This window comes from Aegilops tauschii, chromosome 1, assembly GCF_002575655.3.
Source record: "Aegilops tauschii subsp. strangulata cultivar AL8/78 chromosome 1, Aet v6.0, whole genome shotgun sequence".
NCBI lineage: Eukaryota > Viridiplantae > Streptophyta > Magnoliopsida > Poales > Poaceae > Aegilops > Aegilops tauschii.
In genome coordinates this window covers 261181342-261194765 of record NC_053035.3, presented here as the reverse complement: position 1 = coordinate 261194765, position 13424 = coordinate 261181342, and the positions used below count along the sequence as shown (strand labels likewise).

General features: G+C 47.0%; 2 protein-coding genes across 2 annotated transcripts; both read right to left on the bottom strand.

Annotated features, from left to right (window-relative positions):
• Positions 1–2801: 2801 nt before the first annotated feature.
• On the bottom strand, positions 2802–6876 carry LOC109746193 (uncharacterized). Its single transcript, XM_020305327.4, has 2 exons — positions 6360–6876; positions 2802–3411 (listed from the first exon to the last, which is right to left on the bottom strand). The coding sequence occupies exons 1-2, from the start codon at positions 6786–6788 to the stop codon at positions 3079–3081; spliced, it is 762 nt and encodes a 253-aa protein (XP_020160916.1). The 5' UTR covers positions 6789–6876; the 3' UTR covers positions 2802–3078.
• A 362-nt stretch (positions 6877–7238) lies between these two features.
• LOC109746192 (SH3 domain-containing protein 2) lies at positions 7239–12081 on the bottom strand. Its single transcript, XM_020305326.4, has 10 exons — positions 11771–12081; positions 11529–11642; positions 11364–11433; positions 11136–11287; positions 9964–10065; positions 9014–9214; positions 8853–8915; positions 8584–8739; positions 8401–8475; positions 7239–7657 (listed from the first exon to the last, which is right to left on the bottom strand). The coding sequence occupies exons 1-10, from the start codon at positions 11828–11830 to the stop codon at positions 7541–7543; spliced, it is 1110 nt and encodes a 369-aa protein (XP_020160915.1). The 5' UTR covers positions 11831–12081; the 3' UTR covers positions 7239–7540.
• Positions 12082–13424: the final 1343 nt, after the last annotated feature.

Here is a 13424-nt window from a genome sequence, read left to right as displayed (position 1 = left end):
TGTGCCACTCCATTATCTCTTCATGCAATGTTGCACCAGCATGGGATGCAGTTTTACTGCTTTTTTTAATCTACATATGAACTACTGCTATAAGGGAGTATGAACAAAGAAAAAGCAATACAAACACGTGGTGCACGGTAGCCTTAAAATATCTAGGTGTATGTTCGATGAGTCTGGAACAATTGACATCGCCTACTCAAAGAGCCAAAGCTGAATTTGCTGCTCACCGCTTGAATAACCTTTCACCTTTGGAACCTAATAAAGCAACAACTAACAATACATATTTGCCATCTCACTAGTCCCATTATATGCCTTAAAACCTTAATTTCTTGCTACGATTTACGTCCAAACGCCATGTCCATCAAAGCATCTCACCAACCAATGGGCTACAATCCGGTCATCGAAACTTTTCCTGTATGAATTGACCTTTTGGCTCCAACAGTCCAAGTATAACATAAAGCCAGGTCAAAGATATCAAAACTCTCACCAGCAGCCATGAATTGGAGGACTACTGGTGCAATGCTATGTCGAGGTCAAGATCAGGCTTACAGGAGCCAAAGATAGAGCCAACTCTGTGACCAAGGCGTGCTGGGAGTTTGAACACACTTTGTGACAACATACAACATACCAAATCAACAAGGCTCTCATTTTCTTTCTGACAGGCTCAGTCAATTCGGGAAACGGGCAAATGGTTCTAGTGAAAAAGTTGACAAACATGATGAAGTAAAGAAATTAAAGGATTCACTTTGGAGCAAGAAAATCCTTACATTATACTGTCTCAATCTCAACTCTGAATTTAGGAACTTAGGACTGCCCAGTACGATCAAAACTAATAAAAGTGCACAGTGACAAAGGATTTTGTAAGACAAATATAATGATACTGTTTTCACATGATCAGTCTAGTCTACATAACTTCACATTTAGTAGTAGTGATCAAGGCTACAAAATGTTGACTGCGCAGACCCAAGTAGTCAGGTAGACCTACATTCCAGAACGAGGAGAGCACAAAAAGCTGCAGAAGCCCATACCCGAGACAAAGGCAGAAAAATGTGGATTCTACTGTTTAATCCATGTTTATAAATTGTGTGATAGAGTTTAACCCATTTAAAATTTTCTTCCACATTTTACCACAAAGTCATCGTGTTGTGTCAAGTTTTATTACCCTAATTAACAAGTTCCCACCAATTCTAACCGAATGAGCCCACTATCAGGTCGGCGTATTTGGTGATTGGGACGCAAACTCGGAAGCGGTAATCAGCTGGGTATGCCCGCCATATGGTACGACCCGGACCGCTTCCCCCACCTAACCTGGCAAGCAGCGCTGACTCGCCACCGGGCTGCTCCTCCTTGCCACCCTCTATCAATTTCTCGCCCACTTGACGAAACCACACGAGGGGTGCACTCAAGTGAGCTGGGGAGGCGGGTCAAGTTAAGCAGGGAGGCAGGTCGGATCATGTAAATAAGGAGAACATGCCCATCTGATGTATGCTTCTGAGAGTTGGCATGCCAGGCATTAGCCACGCCATTGGCACACACTTCCGAGGTGGGTCGGGTCAAGGCATTGCAGCATATGACTACTCCCCATCACGTGGTACACGGTAGAGGATAAGTTCTAGGAGCATGTTTGATTGGTATACTGAGGTTGCCACATCTTGCCGCTCCATAAGTTAGGTAAGTTTGACTAAGTTAGCCATCTGTTGGGTTTGCAACCAGGGTTGTAGAAAGATCCTTTTCATGCAATCTAGGCCTCACGTGTCATTGGCTTGGAAATGTGCGGCAAGATTGCCACCAAAGGCTTCGGGATCAAGGTCTCAATAGCCGAAGAAGACCCATGTTTGGTTTGCAGCCACACTTATGGCAAAATTATTTCCATGCAATCTAGGCCTCACGTGTCATTAGCATGTCCTACTTGAAGTCTTAAATATGAACAATAAAAAGATCAGTACACAGTTGACCATGTCACTGGTCGCTCTATATATGTCATAAAACCTTCTTTGGTACGATTTACGCACAAACACTACAAATTGTGTCAAAAAACTTTCTAAGAACGATGTGAGCCACAATTCGATTATATAGAACAAAGTCCTGGAACTTTTATGCGTGGGCTGACCGTTCGGCTCCAAGCATCCAAGTATAACAAGAAAGGAGTCAAGTATAGCAGAAGTAGCTCTCACCAACAACCATGAATTGGACGATTGGTGCAATGGCATGTCTGACATGAACGTGAGGCGTAGAAGATTCAAAGATGCGGATAACGGTGCCCCAAAGGTGTTGGGAGTTTCAAAGGACTATGTGCAACACATTGGCTCTAATTTCCTTCTGCGGTAGGCTCTGTCAGTCAAGAAGAAATGGGCAAATGGGCAACCAGTCTAGTGTGAAATCATGAAAGAACTCAGGAAATTAAGTGGCTCACTTTCTAGCAAGAAAATTCAGCATGCCTCGGTCTCAACTGTGAAACTAGGAAATAAGCACTGCCCAGTAGTTGTTTATCTCGTTCCAAATGCGCGTTATCTTTTTTTTTTTGGAAACAGACAAGTGCAGATGATCTGAAGTTGTAAACCAAATGACAAGGACTCAAGCAAGATTGCCACGATAACATGAAACAAATAACATCGCTACAGAAGTTGCAGACGCCCGGACCTGATAGAGCGAAGTGCTAACAGACATAGAAGCAGAATTTTATATAGAAATGACCTGACAGTGAGAGTAAAGTGATAACAGACATAAAGGCAGAAAAAACTGAGAGAAATGCTATTATTCTGTGATTAAAGGACCATAATAAAGAGATGGGAGGGTGAAGGTTTATGGTGAACCACAAACTTGCTGGAATAGATGAGGTACGCACATCATTGGTTGTCTCGGATTTGAAATTCTCAAGTAGATCCTACGAACTTCCAACCGAATAAAAGGGAATCACGACAATTTGAAGTGGTGTTAGCCTGTCTTTGTGGTTGATGAGACTTGAAACCATGGTTACTAGCACAAACTAAACACTAATGTCCATTATACAACTAGTGGGTCTCAATTTACATGATTCCTCCATACAATAAGAAAAACAATCTATTATTTTTTATGCTGCTACCCTCTGCTGTATGACGACCCCTTGGATGCTACCGGTCTTCTCTTCTGTTGAGTCCTAAATGTCGACCCAGATTTTACGAATCTCCTGCCTGCGCTGTTGTTCCTAGGACGTTCTTCAAATGCATTTTCAGATTTTCCAAACCTCGGATTGTTTCTTGCATACTCTTCTCTGTTTCTAGCGACTTCTTCCCTCTTTTTCATCTTGCTGGAGCTAGGCCTATATAGAATAACCGAGCGGCCGATTTGGTCAACAGCAATGGATCCAGTTGACTCCTCAAGTTGTCGTATCACATCAGGTAGTTCTCCAGGGCAGTTTCCATGAATTTTTAGCTGTTTTTGAATGGAATCATGGTGAACAACATAATAACCGAGGAATGAGACTGAAGAAAAAGGGACACTAAAACACAAAAAGTGATTAAGATGCACCAAACCATACAGTTCCACTGATGCTGTTCCACACACACGAAATAGATAGAAGGAACATTTTTGTGCAAGCTATCCCAAGTACTAGACTCGGATACAAGGACACAGCTACCCAATTCCAGCATATGCATGGCTCCCAACTTGGCTAGGTTAGAATACAGGACTCTAGAGATATCCAAAGTAGGCTAATTACTTCGAGGACAAACATGCAGATTGATTTATCAATCATATTGAATCCTAAAGGTTAGACTGCTTATTATAACACAAAGTTCCTGAAAGATAGGCTTGCGTTACAATTTTCCTGTAAGGATGATTAGATGTTTTAATAAATAAGAAAGGAATTGTGTTGTCCTATATATGACTGATAGGATTGATAATAGACTGAATCCTCTGCATGCAAACAAAATCAGTATTCAGTCAAACAGAATATAGGTTGGTTCTTCACAAATTCACCCAGTCCAATCAACTAAACTAACAAAGTTAATAGTTAATGATAGTTGGCCACACCATTCAACCTGCAATCTATTATTCATCTCAAAGACCTAAGACTGGCAATAATCCTATATTTGGACTGGTCTACCTAGTTACCAAGAGTTGCCACCAGGGCATGCATGCTGGGCACAATCTTGAAGAGCATAATCAAACCATTTTCTGTTATAGCGATGTTTCTTCTTTCCCACAAACTTGCCTTGGACTACCTCTCTTCTTCTAGACTACCAGCATCTACCTTCTAACCTATCATTTTAAAATGCTACAAATACCTATCTGGTTGCGGAGCTAAAATCATTTCCAAAGGAGGAAGGCTGGTTCTACTTTCATCAGCACTTGACTCTCTTGCTATTTACCGTATGTTGATTTTCTCTCTCCGGGAGAAAGTGATCGAGGCTATTGACGCTATTAGACGTGCCTTCTTCTGGGCTGCTGATGACACATGCACTGGTGCTAAATGTTTAATTGCCTGGAAAAATGTTTGCAAACATAAACCGAATTGGTGGTTTAGGCATAAAAAATCTTCATATCCAAAATAATTGCCTTACGAATTTTTCCTTCAAAATCCTTTCCGATGAGGTTCTTCCTTGGATCACTTGGTACCACTCCCAACACCCAAACTCCATGACCATCCCCCGGGCAAAACCTTCCTTCCTCGATAAAATTATAAACACACAATTACCCTCCAAAACATCTCCTGCCTTTTTTTAGGGTCACCACAAGCCCACCTGAACATTTTGTCATTTTCATTAGCCGATCATGCGGCGAAACATCAGCAATACAAGGGTTCGCAAGCCCATCCCAGAGGAAGGCAGGGGGGTTGACCGTACAGGCAGAAAAACTACAGAAAAGCAGCGAAGTTTTGAACCCAGGATTCAAGGATCGATTTGCAGATGGGACGCGAGCATCTCCAGCCCCACAACTTGACATCCACAGCGATGTTACAAGCAACCGCAGCAGGGGGCATGCCCTGGTCACGAAATACCTTGGCATTCTGGCTATTCCAGAACAATCTCCTTTGTCGTCACAAACTGCAGCGCCACTACGTTCTTTTGGCATGACACCTGGCTACTACACCAACCAATCGAAAAAGCCTTCCCGAACCTATACACCAACTCCTTACTTACGCACTGACATTCTGGTCTCCGTGATCTTGAAACTCGGATTACAATCTAAACTGCGGAATCACCTTACCTTGGTGGTGTCAAACGAGCTAGAAGTTTTGTTGCTTCTGATGCAGGATTTCAAGTTCAACGAAGAGCCAGATCAACACTTTCTCAACCATGGCCATGGCTTCTCCTCCAATAATGCATAAGACCTAATCTTGCATGAGGACAGTGAGGTTGACTACGCCGATCTCATTTAGGGCAGCAGGGCTCCTAATAAGGTGAAAATCTTCGGATGGCTACTATTCTGCGGCTGTCTAAACACCAAGGAAAACATGTTCCGCAAAAAAATCTCCCCCAACAGCTGCTGCTCACGGTGCGGCCACTACTCCAAAGACTCCTCTCACCTCTTCATCGGCCGTCCGAAGTCCATGCAGATTTTGGAACAACTGGGCATCGCCCCAGGACCTTCAAACCAGGACTTCTGGAATGCCCGGCCACCCCAACAATTAGATGGCTCCATCTGGCCAAAGGTGCTCCTCCCCATTCTATGGAAGATTTGGGACTCAAGGGATGCATAGGAACATAGATGGTTATAGCTGACTTCGTTTTATGAACTCATTGGTTCTAGCTGATATGAACCTGGACATCTAGCTGCTGTCGCAGGTATGCTATTTACAAGGACTGTATTGATCTCCTTGGTGATTTTGGGAAGGTCATCTTTGAGCATTGCCCGTGAGGAGCCAATGTAGTGGCTCATGAGCTAGCTAGGTTTGCGTCGACTCATCCACCAGGCGCCAGATGTGTGGCTGGAGAATCCCCCTAGTTTTACTGTGCCTTTCCTCATGGATAATGTAAGTATGGTTTATGATTAATAAAGCTTCCATGATGTCGTTCCCTCAAAAAACATGCAGGTCCTCAAAAAGAGGTGGTACGAGAACTATCCAATAAAGAGGAGTTGGTTTTAATGATCGCTGCTCCTCTTCATACATTTCCTTGTGAAATTCGACATGAACATAAAGCGAAGGCAGTTCTCGGCACACACTCAATTCAAACAAGGTTATGAACTGGACTAAGGACATTGGTTGCTATGCACCTGATAAAGAACGAAACCCTATTATGAGTCTATAACATTAATCCCCATTTCCCGGCGAATGCATTAGTAGCATGCTAGTAGTTGCTTGACATATAACTGAAATCATACGCAATTTTCTAGCAGGCAGCACTAACCGCAGCAACAAGAGGAGAGAGGGGAGGCACCTTGAGGAGCTCGTTGGACTCGAGGTTGTCCGTGAAGGCGGTGACGAGGTTGGGCGTGACGCCGCCCTTCCCCACCTGCTGCGACTTGAGCTTCTTGCCGAGGCCGTGCGCGTACGAGGCGAGCTCCTTCCGCTCCTTCACGTCGAGCTTCGGCCGCGGCAGCCGCGGGAGCACGAAGGAAGGGGGCGCCTCCTCCTGCTGCTCCTCCGTCGCTTCGAACTCCTCTTCATCCGCCGCGACCACCGCCTCGGACACGGCCGCTACGGCGAGGCCGTGGCCGCTGGTGAGGAGGGAGCAGAGAGGGCGGTGGGGGGCGGAGAGGCGGAGGCGAGCGGACGGGACGGGACGGGAAGGGAGCGACCGGAGGTGGGAGGAGAGGTGGGCGAGAGGGAGGCGGAGGAGGGCGACCGCCGCCGCAACGCTCGTCATGGTGTTCGACGGAATGCCGAGGAGGCGATGAACTCGGGAGGGGATAAGCAGGCGGGTGGTGACTGCCAAGCCGCAACTGCAGAGGCAGAGAGCGAGAGGGAGGAGATAAGCAATTCGTCAGAACTCCTGGCTCGGGCCCCACCTGCCATAGTCTGATAGAAGTTCGGTGCCATTCAAACGAGAACACTACACTCATTTCCCGCTGTTTGTTGTCAACAGGTTAACAGTTCTAGGTTGCCATACAAACACTACGATCTGAGAAACACAGGGAATTTCTAGAGAATTTCATACGGAACTGTTAGATCGGAACTGTTAGATTCCCGTTGGATTCAGTTATTTGTCTACAAAAAAGCGGGATGAAAGACTATTTCGATAATTTCCATTGGATTTGAAAAAGAATCTCCAGATCGAGAATGGTCTGGATTTTCTGAATGTTTATAAAAAAAAGCCTTTGGTGCTCTGAAACATTGATGGATTCCTCCTTGACATATATATATATACTTTGGGTCCCCGCACAAAAAATTCTCAAAAAAATGGTCAAGTCAGTGTCATATTTGAGGGGAGGATGAAGATGAACAACAGTGCACAGAGCTACCAACAAGCCATCCGACAGGGACATGTCTCGACAAAAAGAACATATATAGAACCAAAGGAATTTCCACGAGCTCTTCACTGATCAACGTCTTTGGAGACGATAGAACATCATAATGCACATTGTACAACGCCAGGGACATGTATGGCTCAATGAACTTCTAGAAGACCTGGGCGACTTTGCTCGCCAGTACACGGTCCCGTTTTTCGATGAACTCGGAAGGGAACCAGCCAGCTTTCCCCCTGCACTCACCTTCAGCCCACCCATTGTTTGACACCTGATTAAGGAGGTTATCAGCACAAGCTTAGAATAGTTGAATTTGACTGCAACAAGGACGAGGCACTAAGAAAATTCAGCAAAGTGACCAAGCATTCAAGCTGCTGGCAGCAGAGTTGCTGCTGCCAGCAAAGGCAAAATTGACAAATTTGACCTATGGACGAAATCAAATCACAGAATGAACTGTCCGTGAAACTATTTCACGCGGCTGACCTTTTTGTGTAACGCCCGACACGAAGGCGCCACACTACACTGTGCAACGCCTCACAGATAGGCGCTACACGTCTGGCCAGCGTCGCACCCGTGTGATCCGAAAATTACTAAGTCAGTGTGCAGCGCCTGAGAGCTAGGCGCCACACTATACAGTGTAGCGCCTAGCTTCTAGGCGTTGCACTAGTGGTTGCTTCATTTTGTAGTGCAACCACTAGTGCAGCGCCTGAGAGCTGGGCGCCACACTATACAGTGCAGCGCCTAGCTCTTAGGCTCTGCACAATGACTTAGCAATTTTTAGGCAGTCTGGGGTGCAACGGTGGCCAGGCGTGTAGCGCCTATCTGTGAGGCGTTGCACAGTGTAGTGTGACGCCTTCGTGTCGGGCGTCACACAAAAAGGTCAGCCGCGTGAAATAGTTTCACGGACAGTTCATTCTGTGATTTGATTTCGTCCACAGGTTAATTTTGTCAAATTTGCCGCCAGCAAAGAGCCTGGTAGCAGAGTGGAACTATGTAGTACAGAGAAGGAAGTACCTTCCGGACAACTATGTAGTCGCCAGTTGACAGGTTGAGCTCAGTTTCACTCTCAGCTCGGTATGACTGGATTGCCTGACGAAAAGATGGCCATGTATAGCAATTAAAAAGAAAATCCCAACAGATAAAACAAATTAGTACTAGTAGGCTAGCTGCATTACGATGAAAGTAATAATTGGTTACCTCAGCCAGGAAGTGCTCCACTGTCTCCACCAATTCTGCAACTGTTGGAGTCCTCATGAATATACCGTTAACTTCTTCATATGCGGGTGGCGGTGGCATAGAATTCTCAATGACTGGAGGAGGTGCTCCTTCAATTCTTTGTCGCTCAGATACCATCTGCAAAATAAATAGTTATGAATCATGATAACAAAACAAATATCTTTCTTGACGATATACAAGTTTGTCTGTTCTGTAAGTGTGATTACAATGCCTATACAATGAATCAGTACCTCTCTTTCAAGTTGATCCAGAATCTGTAGGACCCTTTGGTGGTAACTTCTCTCAGATTCAACCTTCAGTCAAGCCATCAAGTGTCATTTGAAGCAATAGTAGAGCTTAAGGCAAACGAGAAAATGATCAAGTGATTCAACTAAACAAAGATTAAATATACCATCGCGATAAGTCGTTGTAATGTCAGCCTTTGTTGTTGGGCTTCAACAGCAGTCATTGCTGCAACAGCTTCTTTGCCTAGAGTCCCCATATTTGATTTTAACTCTTGCAGCTTCGACTCAGCAGCCTCTAACCTTGAAATCATATCACCATTTCCAGATGTCTCTCTTAATTTCATTTGGCGCTTTGAAACTTCAATGGCCTGCAGAACCCATGGATACCTTGCTAAGTCTCTTGTAGCAACAAGAAAAAGAATGTGGTATAACATGACAGAGTGATGTTCAAATGAATAGTGGGAAGAAACTAATAGGAAGCGTAGATGGCCAAGAAACAGTTCAAAAGTCCATTTATGGGGAAGTGATGTACTGATGTGTATTTTCATTTTTCATTTACACGGCAACTTCGCATGGCAAATCAAATAAATAAAAATTATGTGCGAGAACAATTGCAACTCCCTGCACAAATGCTCAATTAAGTCAAGCATCTCACCTATTTCGTCTGCTCCCTATGTACCCAAGAAATGCAAGTCAACTGGAAGTAAACTGGTCTACTTTTAGATGTCAGATTTTAGCACAAAATAAACAGAACATGAGATGCTGATCTGTTTAAATGGCTGAATGACTTCTATTGTTGCTATACATGAAACATAAAAACAGTGACTTGTATGGGGCAGTGCTCCACATTGTTTTCCTCGTAAAACAACTGTGGACTTAGTGAAATAGATATGCCATTTTTTCAGCAAAGAAAAATTTCAAATCATCTGACATTTTGTTAGAGATATTACTGGTTTACAAGGTACATCTTCTGAGTAATACCATAATTTCTCTATGCCATATTATTGTATATATTTCAAATTGTCAACAGTAACTTGGAAATGAATGTTTCTATAGCCATTGGAGACAAGAGATAAATGTAAGCATGTCGGAATATGATATTTCATAGTGAAGTAACCTGTGCTTCAGCTTCTTGACGCATTCTGTCATATCTTTGGGCAAGGTGACGAGCATCTTCCAAAGGAGCTCCCATCACCATGGCTCTCAGTGGCTCTGCTACCTGAAAATATTGACCATTAGTCACAAATATGCAGGTTGGGTAATATAAACAAACAAGGTTGGAAGGATGTTATGATTAGTAAAATTCATAGCAGAATAAGGTAGTTATTTCTTATTAGCCTGCACATGGTAATGGATAATTAAGTCTTAATAACAGTTTTTACGGATGTGAGATTTTCCACGAACAAAAAGAAAAGCATCAAGACATAATATCACCAACAGAGAACACAGGTCAAAAAGAAAACTATAGTCCCACTCTATTTTCCCACTTTTCTATCTTCTATTTAGCATTTTCCTATTTTAGAAGGAAAAATAAGATGTTGGGAGGAAGGTTCTGAAACTAACAGCTCCGCTCGAGGTCTATATTCGGTGGAAACCTCAGTTTCATAAACAACAGAAAAGCTAGGTGGACACCATTTAGGAATTAGAACAGACCCAGTGCTATAAGCTCCCACACCAGGTGGGGTCTGGAGAACGATTATACAAGGCAAGCCTTATTGTTCCAAATATGGGCCAGTTAATCAGCATCTCAGTCAGTTAATCGCTACTCGGTGAGTCGCCGAATAGCCAATGACTGATTTATCGGCCGATTAACTGGAAAATTCGCCCATTTATCCCTACTCAGCACCTGACCGATATGGTACCAGTTACCGATATCCTGAACATTGAGCCTTACACCTGCACAGTGCAATGAAGAGAGGTTGGTTCGAACCCAGGACCTCTTGGCACAAGTGGGGAGTACTTCACCACTGCGCCAGCCGCCAGGCCACTGACAAATTATACTAGCATATATTTCTTAATTACTACCCTATCAATACAGTACGTAACGGAAAAAAAGTGAAGATGACAGTGTTTTTGTTCCCACACAACTTAAATATAACCACTGAAATGATGACAAGTGGTGACGAAAATCAGATCATCAGCCGGCTGGCAATTGCCACTAGTCGTGTCTACTGAAATAAAAATAAAACCAACATGTAACGCATAGAAAACGAACTTTACATTGTGCGTACATAATTCCCCTATGTTTTTATAGGTTATTACTGGGCTGAAACCAAAAAGGGACAATACCTGGGTGCCAAACGCTTTCAGCAGGTTTGCCCGTTCCTTCTCCATCAGGGATCGCGCCTTCGCAAAACTCAACGCTGCCCTCGACAATGTACTCCCACTGGTACAGGTATTCTCAACACCATACTTCTTGCCATCGTCACATAACTTATTGCCTGTGAAACCATAACACGGATTACGCGCCAAATTCAGAATTGGCTATGCATTGCAGCAAGCCAGCAACAACAGTACCTAATTCGACTTGCTTCGAGCCTGTGACGATATAGCCCTCGACCCCACGAACTATATCCCTTTGGAAGTGCTGCAATGTAAGTGGAAAAATGACCAAACTGTAAGCAAAAAATAGGAGGGGCGAAGCATTACGAACTGGGAGGAAACAGTTGTTGTTGGTCTTACCTTGGCGGCGCGCGTGGAGATGTAGAGCTTCTCGAGCTTCGAGTGCTGCTGCGCCTCGCCCTCGTCCGCGAACACGCTGTCCGCGTACCCGCCCCCGAACTGCTTCAGCACGGCCTGCGACAGACACGGGAGCGGCCGTTCAGGACCTAGCGGCAGAAGACGAGATCTCGAGGGGGTCCTCGTGCGACATCCGAAGGGGCAAACGGACACGAATCCTGAGCGGGCGGTGCCGCGGTGCTCACCTGCTGCTGCCGGGCGACCTGCTCTCGGAGCTTGGATGCCTGCTTACGGATGGCCTCCATTGGCCTCCGCCGCCGCTGGTGGCCCCCTGTACGACGAGGAGGTCGTTGCCGAGATCGGAAGAGGCGTTTGGTGTGTAGGAATGGAGACGGAAGGGGAACCGGTCGGTGGAATGGGAGGGGAGATCTGAATCGGAGGAAGGGGGTGAGGCTTCCGCTGCTCCGGTCCGGCCTGCTCCGCTACCCTTTCTCTTTCCCCCCTTTTTTCGGTTCTCGTCGTTGGTTCGTGGTGATTATTGAACGGTGAGATGACCGAACGGGGGACGAGTAGCTTGGTTTCTCAACTGTAGCTCGCGGAGTGAGGGGCTGTATTGAGCACTGCTACACGGACGACACTAGTGCAGCCGAAACATGCACGACATGCCCATCGCACCATCCATTTGCTAGTCTAGACAGCAGCATGCGGTGGGATTAGCTGTCGTGCATGTGTCGTTCAGCGAAACGTCGTCCGCGAAGTACTTCCGGGCTGTATTTATGTCTTTTTAGGGTATTTATGTTATTTTTATTATATTTTTATTGATTATTGAACGAGGGATATCTTCTCATAACAGCAGGTTTAAACAGGTTTAAAAAATTGGGATCATATCAAGTTACGTTTATCACATCGCTCGGCCCCGCGTCGCCCTCCCGCGGGCGACTCGGGCGCTAACCCTAGCCACCGCCTTCCTCCCCGCTGCCGCCGGCAAGCGCCGCCAGGCAAAGCCCTCGCAGCGTCGGCGGCAGCGGGTCTCTCGATTTGGCCCTCTTGTGCAGCTCGTGCGGGGCGGGGCACTCGTGTCTGCAGGGGGTGTTGGGCCGGCGTGGGCGAGCTGGCGAGGGGTGCCGGCGTGCGCGAGCTCGCGGAGGCGCGCGACGGCGGGTGCGCGCGTGGCTCGCGGAGGCGTGGATCTGGGCGCGGCGAGCTGGTGACGGCGGGCGCGCGGGGCTCGCGGAGGCGCGGATCTGGGCGCGGCGAGCTGGAGAAGACGGGCGCGCGAGGGCGCTCGTCTGCAGGAGGCGCGGCGAGCTGGCGCCGACGGAGGCGGCAGGCGCGGGGGCGCTCGTCTTAGGGAGTGGCTGCGACATGGCGCGGCGGCCAGCTCCGGGGGGCGCGTGTGGATGGTGCCCTAGCGTTGCTCCCACGCGAATCAGCGGCGTGCAGGTCGCGAGAGGCCCCGCGTGGGGCTCCAGAACGCCCGGATCTGGCGCGTAGGAAGCATGCGGGGTGGTAGGGCTCCAGGCAGCATGGATCTCGGCGTGGTGGCGCGTGGTGACCACGGCCAGTTCGCGAGCGCAGCCGGTGCTGGAGTAGCGAGGCTCCGGCCGCGGTTTGGATGCGGGGTGCAGGACTCGTTCTGGTCCCTACAGGCCCCTCATCGGGGAGGCTTGGTGGTGGCCCTGCATAGCAATGGCGCGCTTGCTGTGTGTGGGGTGCGCGGTCCAGTGGAGGCACGGGTCGTCTTCGGCCTGCTGCGCGGGAGTGGCTGCCCGGGGTGAAAGCCTGGCCGGCGCTGGCCGGCCGGCGGCGACGGCGCCTGTGGGCGTCGCTAACCTCCTTGGAGGCGTCGTCGGGAGTCTCACAGCCAGATCTCCCGGATCAAGTTCTTCGGGTGAAAAC